At 41.8% G+C, this 13,961-nt stretch overlaps 1 protein-coding gene across 1 annotated transcript in view; it reads left to right on the top strand.

The window, feature by feature from the left end:
• Positions 1–13,961, top strand: part of rbfox1 (RNA binding fox-1 homolog 1) — a 309,086-nt gene that overhangs the window by 114,143 nt on the left and 180,982 nt on the right. The window contains exon 3 of the mRNA XM_071501337.1: positions 4,340–4,382. Within this exon, the coding sequence (XP_071357438.1) occupies positions 4,356–4,382 (27 nt within the window). The 5' untranslated portion in view covers positions 4,340–4,355. The remainder of the gene's footprint in view (positions 1–4,339; positions 4,383–13,961) is intronic.

The following is a 13,961-nucleotide window of genomic DNA, read 5'->3' as shown; positions in this document are numbered from 1 at the left end:
GCATTCCTTCATCCATTGCATTACTACAATGCTCTTCTGACAGGCCCCGCTTCACACACAGTGAAACCCTTGTAGATGATCCAGAATGTGTTGTGTCTTCTTTTGTTCATCACCCGTCTATGGTCTTTTTGACTCTTACACTCAGTGTCATAATGTATACCCTTTTTAATCTTAATGTAACTTATACAGGATTTTGTATGTTAAAATGTAGAAGGCCCATTCATAGGTCTCAGTTGATTAAGTTAACTGAAACATTCTGAGTCAGGACCAGTAGGGTTTGGATAGAGTTGTTCACAAAAAGTTGTGAAAATCGATTGGTTATTTTCATGAGTCAGATACATTTTAATCACCATTTATATCTTCTGCTGTTCATTCTGGCATTTAAACCTTTAGTGTGTCTGTCTTTTCACACGACAGAGAGTACAAATTTCAATCATATTTATTTTTAGTTACTGAAAATGTTGCAGGCCAAATGGTTTCAAAATGATTGAGATTTCATTAAACACTGTCAAACCTCAACCTCAGTTACAAGATTTTTTTTTTTTTTTTTAAAGAAAAAGTCATTCATTATGACTTTTTTAGAACCCAAACACAAAGGCCAGGACTTAGACTTGAGACTAAGACTTGCAGACTTTGTCCCACCTTTGTCCCAGCTTTGATGCCCACATTTTGTCGAACATCTATCAACTATTTAATAGTATAAGCAAAGTACTGGTTTCATCTTTCTTGCAGTCTCAAAGTGAAACCAGAGGCAGCTTCGCCTTAAAGATAAACAGCGATCAAAGGTGGCGATGGCCTTAAACACACGACTGAACCAGACTAACAGCTGCTCTGAACAACGTTCAGAAAGGAGTCTTTCCTCAAAACTAACTGATTTTGAACTGAATGGTGATGGACTGACATGTGGTTAGCAGGAGCCAGCAGTGAGTGGCTGATTCTGTAGTTTCATGTGTGAGATCCAGCCCCCTCTATAATTCCTCATCTCACTGTAGGCTCTCTCCTGCCTCCTGTCAGGCTCTTTGGGCTTTGATCAGTGGACGTGTTGGTATTTATCTTACTTCAGTGTTTTCTGCTTGGCTAAGGGATTCAGTGCTGCACAGGGCTTTTCGTTCATTATGAACTGCTAAATGTGAGCTGACAAACAGCAAAGATACCACCTGGGAACTGTGGGGCTTCACCAGATTTGATGCCTGTGGATACTACTCCTGCTGCCTGCAAAGTATCACTGCTGCAGTTTGGTTGATTCTTATTGTGTGTTAGTCCCAGCAATTGTTGCAAATATTAAATGAAACTTGAGACTATCGGATGCTGCTGTGAGACACATTTTGTCATCAGTATGCACAACGTAAGAAGGGCTATGCACAAACTCATCTATGGAAAGATCTACCTACTCTACCATAACTTTACAGTGTAACCAATAGAAAAGATAGCCAGGAGGGATTTTCGTCTTCCCAACCATGGGCTGGTTGATCTTAAGCCAGTGATTCAGTTTGCTTCAGAGTGGAGTTAATAGTGTGTGCTCTCTTGTCAAACAGTATGCAATGTATGGATTGATCATGACATTCCCTTGCCTCCTCCCTTTAGTTTGACTTCATTGATAAAATGAGGTGATAGACAAAAATCTAAACAAAGAGCGATCCCTCTCTCTAGTTAGCCCTGGGTTAAGTACTGTCTTAATGCGATGCTGAAAAAAGTCCCTCTGTGGGACACACAGAAAAACATCAGCATACCATCACAACTCACAGGGTTATCCTTCCTCTCAAATCAATGCTGAAGTGATGAGTATCACTGCAAACCCCTAACAGGCTTCACAGGAGAAATGAGGGCAATGAAACGGAGAGCAAGAAAAAAGCAACAATGAATAAAGGACAGAGACAGGCTGGATGTAGAGACGGAGAATGTTAGTGGATGTCTTAGAGGGTTTATGTACATCTGAGTCATTTCGGAGTGAGGAACACAGGGCAAAACCTGGGGAACAAGACAGCTGATCTGAGCAACTCCACATTTTCTGGAGCCCCAATTGGCAGGAAGAGATAAGTTTAATGTTGGACAGACTTCAGAGAATTCTGTGTGGCAGTGCCAGTGAAACGGTTTCTGTGGAGTTGATGGTCTGTCAGTCCAACATTTTCATCTTCAGAATGAAGGAGAGATTTCCAAGGAATGTGGATATTTGCGGTCCTAAGAGGATGCTTCTGATTAACCCTAATCTCAACAGCGTGAAAAAAATTGAAGAGATTGTCATGTATTGTGTGACCAAATACAGTCCATAAAGATGAACGTAGCCTCTGTGATGTCAACCACAGGTTTCTGAAGAGCGGTTTTGAAGCTCAGATTGAGGTGCTCCATCATCACCATGTTGGCAGTGCCTGACTCCACCTAACTCCTGGCTAACATGGCTGAGAGGTGACATTCAGTGACTCAGATTAACTGAGGTGACACCTAGTATACAGCTAGCAGCTAGCCACTGAGTGGCTAATCAACTGTGGTGGCACCCACATGTCACTCAGAATTTTTTAATAAAATATAAACAGGAAGTTAGCTCTATAGACCAAAACAGTTTTTGTACCAGGCTGTAAACATATATATTTTCTGCTGTAAAGTTTGACATTTGAACATGGGAGTCTATGGGGACTGACTCGCTGTTGGAGCCAGACTCTAGTGGTCATTAGAGGAACTGAAGGGTTTAGCTCGTCCCTGTTGGCTTCATTTCATTCAGCCCCAGAGGTTGCTACTTGGTGGAGACGACCCTCCCTAAATGACCGTATACACAACACTGTTGAACATTTTTTTTTGAGACAGGAACGTCAGTAATGGATGATTCTTGGAAGAAAAATGATTATTTTAAATGCTAAATGTAAAATTGTAACATTTGCAATAATACTGATTTTGCAGTAACAATGCATCTATGGTTAACATTAGGAAATTAGGTGTTTATTCATTAGGTGTTTATTCCCACAAAATGGTTGTGGGAATAAACACCCATCTACAGAGACTATAGTTTAGATTAGTCAACTACAGCACTAAACACTAAAAGTAAAGATAACTAATAAAAAAAGGACAAGTGACACAGAGGTCAGATATTTGCTTATTGTTTGTATAATCAGTATTTTTTGTATAATCAGTATTTTTGGATGAAGACTAAAAAGGCAAAATTCCCCAAATCCAGTAATGATCAGGACACATCCTCTAATATCAGCCTACCTGTTACCAGCTTCAAATAGTGATTGGTAAAGTGCTGCCTGCTAGGACTGGGGTTAGGGCTTCATTTAGGTTAAAGTTACGTCAGGAAATAAGGGAAAGAGATGTAGGTTTGTAAAGAGGATGTTGTGGTTCATCTTAAGCCCTAAGCCGTGGGAAAGGTTGCCCGATCATCAGGGTTTAAGTTTGCTTCAGGAAGGGGAAATGTAGTGATCGACACCACTTTTCACAAAGTGGATGTCCCAGAACAAAGCTTTCTAACATAACCTATAGCTAATCTAGTTACATTAGCAGATAGCAAAATGAAACTTCTGGTCCACTTTGGTCCTAGGCCTTAGTTTGGCTCATATACTTACAAGTCTGGGCAGAGCCCGGCTCTGTATTGACTGACAGCCGGAAGATTTTCTGTGTGCACGCAAGAATTTGTCCAGATGTGGAAGTAGGATCTGACAATCATGCTGCATGTGGGCCAGATTTGGGCAATGGAATCGAATGTAAACTGGGACAGAAGAAAACAAGCATGTGGCCCAATTATGAGCCGGATTTATTTTGCTATCTGAAGATATCCTAATTCTTGGCCTTTGAAGTAAGTTGTTTAGCCAGTCATGCTGATGTTAGCGGCTTATGTTAAAGCAGGGTTGGGGTTAGCGTTCCTCACACTTCGGTTTTTCTATTTTTCATTTTAGAAAGGCTGATAAAAAAGACACGTCCCTCAAATCTCTCTGGACTCTACATGTTGCTCTTACTTCTGCACCAGCACAACCTTTGTCGTGTTGCAGTAGAAAAAGCTTGACAGACCTGCCTCACCTAATTATGCTTTCTGAGATATGATTGGACAGTTGCTGTAAGAAAGAGGGGCTTAGTGAACTGATGATTCAGACTAGTTTCTTTTGGATAGACATGAGGTGTTAGGTGAAGCTTTAACTCTGATTGTCATTATTTCTTTTCTCTTAACCTGAAATCCATAATTCTCTTAACAAACTTACACTGTTTCTCTTGCAACAGATCAGTTTACCCTAAGCTCTTATTGTCTAGATTACGAACATGGTGGATGCAGTTGTTGTGTCCTGTGCTAATGGCTGAAGTGAAGAGGACTTTAAGGACTGTGGTCACTTCAGCTAATTGTTCTTATCTCTTGTAGATTTCAGGCCAAACTGATGAGCTGTGAGCAAGAGCAGCTGAGGGTAAGTCCTGCCTGTATGTCCTGTTTGTCCGCAGTCTTCCACACAACTACAACACTCACTTACAGAAACACTTTCATAAACCTGACTGACATGTAATTGCACACACAGTGTATTTGTGTGAATGTGTTCCTGTGCAGTTTGTATTGTTTTACATGGCTATGTTAAGAAAAGCTTTGGCGATTCTCCTATACTTTGTTTCATATAAGGCTCATTAAATTGAAACTGGGTTTAAACAAACAGCCATAAACTGTATGTTTGAGTCAGATCAGCTTCATCGACTTCCAGCCAATGAGAAAACAAATGGAAAGTTTGTTTTATTGAACAGTGACAGAGCATCAGTACACCTGAGGACTGACACCAGTTTATGTGTTGTACATCAGATCGATTCAGCATCACAACGAGCTCTGTATTAACTCTGTGTGTCGTATCTGCCGCACACAGAGATCGAATTTAAAGAATAACTTAACACCCCATGAAAATCTGAGGAATGTCAGGTGTACTCCAGGAACCTTTTACAGGTGCAAAACTTCTGACCCCCACCCAACCACAGCCAGAGGCTGAACTAGCTTGTATCTTTCCACTGGAGGGGGCAGTGATTCTTAAGTTACTCTTTAATGGTGCCAGCAAACTTTACTGCAGGACACATTCAGCCAGAGCTGCAGCCGTGACACTACAACGTGCAGATAGTGAATCCCTGTTGTCATCTATTCTGAAACAATTTGGAAAAAATTCCAACGATAAGGCTGTCTTGCGGCCTCTTGAACTAAACTGTGGCAGCTGAGCTTGTTTTCTATCCAGTTCAATTTTTACCGTCACTTGAAAAATGACCATGCACAGCTTTAGGACATGGGTGCACAGACTTTGTGCTCCAGTCCAGGATGTTGAATGTTATTTTCCCAAATAACCAAGTACCTTGAGTATTTCAAGTTTTCCAGTACTGGATGTTGAATACATTTCAGTCATCAGGCGTGCAGGACACACTAACATGATCTGCAGTGGAGTGGCAGTAAAACAACAACAGCTTCATTATCCTCCCAAAATGTGAAGCTGTCAGTTTCTGTCCAATCAGAGGCTGCAGACGTGTCCACGTGTCCTGCTGCTGATTTCATAAAGTGAAGGAAAAATTTTTCATACACTGTAAAACAGACACTGTTGATCATATTCATACATAGATGATAGATTTACCAATGTCCCCACTGGTTTAAAGAGACTGTAAGTTTTCTCTGCTGCTGAACCTGGTTTCCTGCTGGGAGCAGGTGGTGGTAATCGTCTCCTGACAGACTGGAGGCTGCAGTGGTCGCTATCAGACAGTGATGAGTCAAGCCATGGCTAGCTGATTAGCATGCTGACTTCAGTAAAAGAATGGTTAGATGCTAACATTGCTATGTAGCAATAGCAAAACTTACAAATGGCTCCTTTAATCAAAAAAAAATATCTTAATTTCAAGATATAAGACACTTTATCTGTCTTTGTAGGTAAATGAAATATAAGCAGAGTTTGGTGCCTCTCAGAAACCAACAGCAACAAAATAAAATAAACTGCAAGTCAAAAAAAAAGATCAATAAATATTTTTTGGAATTATTTCATTACTGCTGCATATTTGCTCCAGGTGTTTAGTTTGCTGTGTTTGATACAATCAGCTGATCGACAGCGGAGCTGTGTCTGAGATCTGTTCGCCCTCTCTCTGCTCCAACCCACGCTCAGTTGTTTACACAGTAATGAACAGTAAAATGAAATTCCTGACACTTACTAATCATCAGTTTTAGTCGTCACAGTTCAGCTGTAGTTTCTGCATCTCTAAAATGCATGCAAAACATTTTTGAGGGAAGTTCTGGAGGAAGTTATAATGGATTCTTTTACACACTCACATAAATACACTTTGCTCTGGGCACCAAAACACCACAGACAATTTAAAGGTGAAGAAAATACCAAACTGTTGTGCTGGTCACTGCATGGACTGAGACTGGAAATTAAAAATATGAAATCTTAGTGAAGAAGCAACATTTGATATTTGAAGATAGTCAATTCATGATGTATTCATTTACAAATCTGTACCTTTTAATAAATAATCTTGTGATACTGATATTAACATTCAGTTACTTTAACAGGAGACACACAGCACTTACTGCACTAATCTGTCTGCCTTTCATCAGTGCTGTGTGTACTGTACAACATGTTGTATCAGATCACAGGCCCTGTCGTCCTCTTTGTAGCTTCATGTTTGCCTCAGACACTCGTGAATGTATGTTCTGATTCAGCTGCTGCGTCTGAAGCATCTGTATGATGAGCATGTTTTGGTCTCATTACTGACTTGACAGGAGACTTGAGGATATCAGTGAAGTGGGAGCCTCATTATAAATCTTGTAGATTGAGCAGAGGTAGCTCATATCCACACTTAATTAGTCCGAGATCTTGCCTCTTTGCTGCCTCCTTGCCTCATGGGAGTTTGAGTTTAGTTTTGTATAATATCGCCAGGTTGAGCAAAAATGATTAGTTAATTTTTTATGTTTTTCCAATAACCAGCTGTGAACCTAAAAAAAATACAGAGCATTTACAGCAGCAGAGAGTGTAGCCGTGTTCACTTTGATGCCGTGCAGCATAACTCTCATTAAATTGTGGGAACATTTTGAGTCTAAAAATAAACTTCAAGCGTTAGTTTTATTATTCATGCCGTGGCGTCTTATTGCAATCCCCTCTACACACAGCTACCAGCTGATTTCATTTCTTTTTAATTGTCCATAGCCATAAAGAAATGAACAAGTATTTCCTTCAGGATAAAGGGAAATGAGAAGCAAATAGATTACACTCTCAGACTGGATATGGACTCAGATTTAGTTTTTTTTTTTTTTTCTGTGTGGTTATTTGGCCTTTGGGGCATTTTTTTTAATAAACACACTTTTTTTTTATCGCACAGATTCTTCCATCACTTGTTACTGTTTCAGTTCAGCATTTCTCATTTTCTCTCAGGGGTCAAACACTAATATACCAAACCGTTTCCCTGACCCTGTGCAACCTATTAAACCTGTTCAAAATGTGTTATGACATTTTATAAAATGTGGTTATGGATTTTTAAACATTGCATGTTTAGTATTATAATCCCACCTGGCTCTGTGTTTTCTGTGCTGACCTTTGTGCAACATCTAACCTGAACTCTGGGATCAAACGACTTGTAGTGTGACCGTCGCGTGCGTCTGCCATTAGCATCACGCTGATAAAGCACAGATGTTACCATTACCAAAAAGGTTGGCCGCTGCTCACCTAACATGTCCAACACCCTAACATGTCTAACTAGCTCTGACTCTGACTTTCAGTTCACTTCTTTACCTGATCTCCTTCACTGATTAAACAGATGTAGAAGTGAGTCCTGACACCGAGGTCTCTACTGACCTGAAGCCTCACTGATGAACCTCTCTAGTAAACCTAAGTCGCTTTGGATAAAAGCTTCTGTCCAATGAGTAAATGTAATATTGTGTCTGGATGATGCTACCAGACAGAATCCAGGAAGTGATTATGTTTGCCAACACGTCATTTAGAAAACAATTCACAATTTACTGTACATTATAGATTCACTGAGCTCTTTATTAGTAACACCTGTACACCTGCTTATTCATGCAGTCATCTAATCCAATCGGCCAATCATCAGAATCAGAATCAGGTTTATTGCCAAGTATGTTTTCCCATACAAGGAATATTTTCTGGTGATTGATGCAATGAGTGCACCAAAACACCGAGGCAGCCATCCGCGGCGCCATTAAAAAAAAAAAAAGGGGGGGGGGGGGGGGGATGGGGAGAAACAAGTGGAGAGGAAAGGAGAAAAAAATAACAGAACCCAAACTAGTCAACAGGTGTCCTTGGAGGAAGGGGGGTGGGGGGTGGGGGGGGTGGGGGGGGGGGAGTAGAAGCGTCTCACTGCAGCGATCTCGTGGGGGAGTTGTTCCTGCGGGGGCCGGAACGCAGATTAGATTATGATTGTTTGGGTTAGGGCGAGCAGTCGTATTTCAATAGACACGGCTTACTCTGTTTGTCCATTCTGGTCATCTTCATCCATTCTCCTTTGCAAAGCTGAAAGCTTCTCCAAGATGTGACCCATGTTGCGATTTATGACCACAGTCTGAGCATTAATAGCTCCTTCCAAGGTGGTTCCCAAGTTGCGGTTCACAATCACAGTCTGAGTGCTTACAGCTTTACTCACTCCATCAATTATGTCGGGCAGCGTGGGGATTTGGACTGCTGTCACCGTCTTCCGAATTTTCCGATGCACCAGGGCAATGCCTAATCCAATCAGCAGAAAGCCTGATATCACAGTTCCGAATATGTAGAGATCTTCGATGTCCTCAACGGAAAGAATCGCCAGGCACACGACCCTCCACTGCTCCCAGGAGTCCCTCATGTAACCAGCGGCGTACGTTCCGCCAGGGCAGACAGGTTCCCCCGAACCTGGGCTTCTCGTCGAGAAGATCCTGTCAATTGCGTTGAGAGACCAGTTGACCAATTCCATGATTTTAGATTTAGAGAGCAGTGCGGAGAGAGGCTTCCAAGGTTTAGACAAGACAGGACGAGACATGAGATGCAAAGCAGGGAAAAAAAGGGAGAGGAGAGAGGGGGAAGATGCGTCCGCCTTCGTTGAGAGCCGGAAGTGGCAGCAGTGCAGATACAGGTCAGGCACTTCAGTTTATGTTCACTTCAAACATCAGAATCTGGAAAAATATTATCTCACACATAACAAATCAACCTGTGGGTGGATGGACTACAACAGCAGAGACCACGTCAGAGTCCACTTCCTGTCACCAAGACCAGACTCCTGAGGCTGCAGCGGACACAGGCTCACCAACACTGGACAGGTGAAGACCTGGTCTGATGGATCTGGATCTGCTGAGGCAGCAGATGTAGGGTCAGAGTCTGGATCCATGGACCAACCTGTCCAGGTGGTGGTGGAGGTGTGATGGTGTGGAGGATGTTTTCATGGCCCCTTAATACCAACCAATCACGGTCTGAATGTCACTGAGTCCAGTTCAGCCTCAGACCTGGATCCAGTAGAACCTCTTTGGGATGTGGTAGAACAGGAGACCTGCAGCATGAATGTGCAGCTGACAGATCTGCAGAGATGATGTGATCACTGCTGTTTGAGAAAGGAGGAACGACCCAGTGTTAGTGTGGTGTTCCTAATAAAGTGAATGTACGTACAGAAACCTACATCTAATTGGGTCATTGCAACTTGTCAAAACTCCTTAGGTGTGTAGGTGCTGCAGAGTCTCCTGATCTTTTCAGATGATGTCAGCAGCCCAGTTTGATGCATTGAAACAATAGAAAAGAAGAGGAGCTATGACCATAGTGGCAGTCTGTCTGTGGCTGTGTCTGGGTTTATTTCAATTAATAACTTTCTTTATCATTAAAGTGACTCCACTACAAGCTTCTGATAGCCTCTAAACTTTTCCTAAAGACAACTTACAGCTGACTAATATCCAGCAGCTGCAGCAGTGGTGTTTTATTAAAGAGCAACTATGAGAATGTTTCCATTCATCACCTTAAAAAGTTCATCAATTATGTGCTACTAACAGCTATTTACAAGGACACATTTACTCTGTGTGTGTGTGTGTGTGTGTGTGTGTGTGTGTTTGTGGTTTTCTCCACCTCGCCTCTTCTGTCTCCCTCGTTCCCTTTCTTTGTGCAGTGGTATACAGTACCATCCTGCTACAGAGAGTAGATTTAGTCGTTAGCCTCTCTCTCTCTCTCTCCCTCTCTCTCTCTCTCTCTCTCTCTTTCTCTCTCTCTCGCTCTCTCTCTCACACACACACACACACTGAAAGATTCACGCACACTAAAACACACACACACACAGACTGAGAACTGGTGGCTGAGCAGGATTTTACAGAAGGAGAGAGGGAAGTCAAAGGGAAAATTAAAAAGGGTCAGAGGCATCTTCCTGCTCCCAGAAGAGTTGGCTCAGTGAGTGTGATGCTGAGCCGGTGACTGAGCATACGCAGTCTGCAGGTCGCACAACTTGTGTTTTAAAGTAAAGGAGGAGTCTGTTTCGGTGCTGCAGGGGAAAGCACTCAGTTGTTCAGTCACCATGATGATGTATCTGTGGGTAAGTTGCATGTGTGTGTGTTTGCTGTGTTTAAATGTGCTGCAGAAAGTCTTCTAGATTGCACAGACTGTGTTGTTGAGTGTGTGAACACTGACAAAGATGTTCAAAGCGACAGATACAAACCGATGTTTGAGAACAGTTCAGACATCAGTGTGTCTGTTTCTACACAGTGTGATGATGTCCTGTTAAGCAGTGCAGGGATCAGAAGTACAGCAGGCAGGGCAGGGACCAGGATCAGTCAGACCATCAGAGGCTGTGGCTCTGCAGGTGGAGCAGGTCCTCCGTTAATCATCCGCAACTCCTCCTGACCACATGCTGACATGGTGCTGGACACTGATGCTCAAATTGGCCCTGATGGTCAGACCAGACCAGACCAGACCAGTGCCTTGCATGGCAGCTTACTGCCATTGGTTTGTGAGTGTGAGTGTGGATGAGGCAATTTAAATAAAATATACAAAAATGATATAGATGATGATGATTTTGTGTGTTATGGTTGTATTTTATGTTTTTCTGTGCAGTTGAGAAATCACTGCAGACACTTGCAGACACACTCAGTGGTTTACATCAGTGTGGTAGTGAGGGGTTTTTGAAAAGTTGAGAGTCTCCAGTAAGACTGCACTCCTCCACCAAGGAGTCCTCATCTCAAAACCATAGTCTTTGGTACACAAACACACAGGCAGACACGTTGTTGGTGTTGGACTTCCCCCTCTTGTGATTTTGTCCCATCATGATGAATCTGGTTTGGACAATCAGCTTAGACTCTCATTCACATCATTCTCCTAAGTCGTTGTGGCAACTGATCAGCATCCTTTAAATGGATTCTGGGAGGGGATGAATCACAAGGAACCTTTTCAACCTGATCTAAGGAGGAAAATGAAAACAGTTCAGCACTGATGTAACTTCAGACTCTCCACTGTTGAGTCATGTCTGTCAGTCTGAAGACTTCTGACATTAAATATCTTCATTCAGCTTCTTAAAAGAAAACAGAATAAATGGCTGTTTCTGAAAAAGTTTTCATTTCACTTCATCAACACGTGGACGTCTTTCGTAACGTCTGATATGTTAGTAAACTCTCTGTCTTGTGTGTTTGAATCCACTTTGCTTTGGCTTCAGTATGTCTCCTCATCCTCATCACACACAGGACTGTATGAGGATAAAGGTGGTGGACTGAATTTATAGACACATGCTTCTCATAACTGTCTCTACTGCCTTCACTGACAGAACACGTTGTCAGCCATGGCCCTGTGTGGACTGACTTGTGAGGCGGAAACGCATGAGGGGTTATCTCAGGTCATGTGGGTGTAAGGTGGGACTTCAGTCATATTACTGGGAATTGGAGGACAGGGGCTCGTATTTATTGGGTTTGTAGTTAATTGGACAGCATGTACTGGAGACCTCAGACTTCATGAGGACAGCAGGGACAGTTTGATAATGAGATCAGTACAGCTGTTTGGGTCTGATGCAGGCGACTCTCAAATAAACATGTGTTTGGCTGAACCGATAGTTCTCAGGTTAACTAACCACTAACCATGTCCGTGTCCCAAGGAAATCCTGTTGACAAGACTGATTGGCCAGTTATGTAACTGTAAGCTGATTGACTGGCTGCTCATTGGGCAGGTTGGGAATTCAGCGCTCACCTGCTGTTTGCCAGCTGCTCTGCAAGGCATTGTGGGTACTTATTTTCAGTGAAGCAGTTAATTATTCTGATAGAACCTAGCGTTGAACTGACTTTAACACGTTTGATAAAAATTGTCATTTTGAAACTGGTCTGTAAGTGAACAGGATACAGATGAGGTTTCTTCAGCAGCATCAGAATAATGTCATGTTTGATAATTGATTAAAACAAGATTAGCAGCAGGGAGTACCTGTGTTAAAGCATTGCTGAGACACAGGTGAATCACTGACTGTTGACTGTCATCATCGTTGCTATGTTTTTGGCATTTTATGACTGTATTTCCAGAATAAAAGTGGTTCTCTGGGATCTGACTGACAGATTTTTGGCAAAGATATGAAAGGTTTACAAGTGAGGTGCCACCGCAGTAATGGCAGCTTGTCTAAGTCTGCCTGTATTAACCAAAAACATCATCTTCCTCTGGCCTTGTCCTTAAACTTAGAAGCTGAATTTGTGGTCAGCGCCTCACATTGGCTACTGAACATCAGTATAACACAAATTTAGCTGCTGTATATTTTATTATAGCACAGTGCACAGTGATCATATTTGTATTGCATTACATTAATATCTTTTATTGATGTTATGTTCATGTATTAATGTTTTGTGCCTAACCAAACCTTAACCACAGAGGTGGTGCATCACAAAGGACAGACATAACGTTGTCCTGTTGACAGGAGCCTCAGATCAGAAAACATTTGTATGTCTGAGCATGGACAAACAGGAGGACTTGTTCAGCTCTTCATGCTCCTCATTCTTACATATTGTCATTACATAATTTGTTAGGTGTCTATCCTTTACGAGGTAAACATTACAGATGTGTGCAGATGTGGATGGGGTTACAACAGTCTGATATTTCATTCAGAACTGCTCTGCTGGAGATTCTCTCTATAATGTTTTCAAATCAATAGCAACAAAAAGCAAGCCGTCCCTCCAGCGTATGTCGCAGCTAAATCTTTTTGACATTTTTATGAAGCGCAGCCCCACATCACAAGCAGCGGGCCTCAAATTGAATATTGATTCTAATGATCTCTTCTTTGGGGCTGCAAGAGTTTGAATCTTAATAAAGGGGAGAAATCAGAACCATTCTCAATTTGGAAAACTTACCACAGAGCCCTTGGGAAATTCAGTGGTAATGTGATAGATTGTTGGGTGCCTCATTCATGAAACAGATTCCAGTGAACTTTTTTAAGCGTGGTGAATCTTTTTGTAAATTTGTTTCTGTCTCTCCAGAGCACACACTTCATGTTGGGGCTGTAATCTCAATTAAATATGAACTCTTCAAATGAAGTGTACTGCTGCATAGAGAATAGGACTTACTAAAAAAAGTATCAAGCCTTCTTTCATTAAAGGTGTCCTAATATTTCTCAATTAACATGTCCCACTGCCAAAGCCCTGGAGTCAGAAAGAACACAGACATTAAAAGACATCTGAAGGGTAGAGTTTTATTAATGATTTTTTCTAAAATGTAATTTTACAGGGTGTTTTAATGATGGGTGGACTTTAGTATGATCTTGGTCCTGCATCCAGTGCGAGGTGAGACTAAAGCTCCTAAAACACTTGGTCATGGTAAGTCAGTAAGTAAAGCTTTATTTGTCCAGCATGTCTTTAAACACACAGATACAAAGTGCTTCACACACACACACACACACACACACACATACACACAAAATATAAATGAATTAATAAATTAAGTAAGAATACATCAACACAACGCAACCACAAAAAAAAAAGAACTAAAACAAAGACAAGGATGGAGTTTTATAGTCTTGTCTTGCCCATGAAGATGGGTTTTTAGAAGAGTCCAAAGGTTCAGCAAACC

This window comes from Trachinotus anak, unplaced genomic scaffold (genome assembly GCF_046630095.1).
Source record: "Trachinotus anak isolate AG129_WGS33_773 ecotype Australia unplaced genomic scaffold, CSIRO_AGI_Tana_v1 ptg000017l, whole genome shotgun sequence".
Lineage (NCBI taxonomy): Eukaryota > Metazoa > Chordata > Actinopteri > Carangiformes > Carangidae > Trachinotus > Trachinotus anak.
The sequence above is the reverse complement of the archived record's forward strand: the minus strand, read 5'-3'. Positions and strand labels throughout refer to the sequence as shown.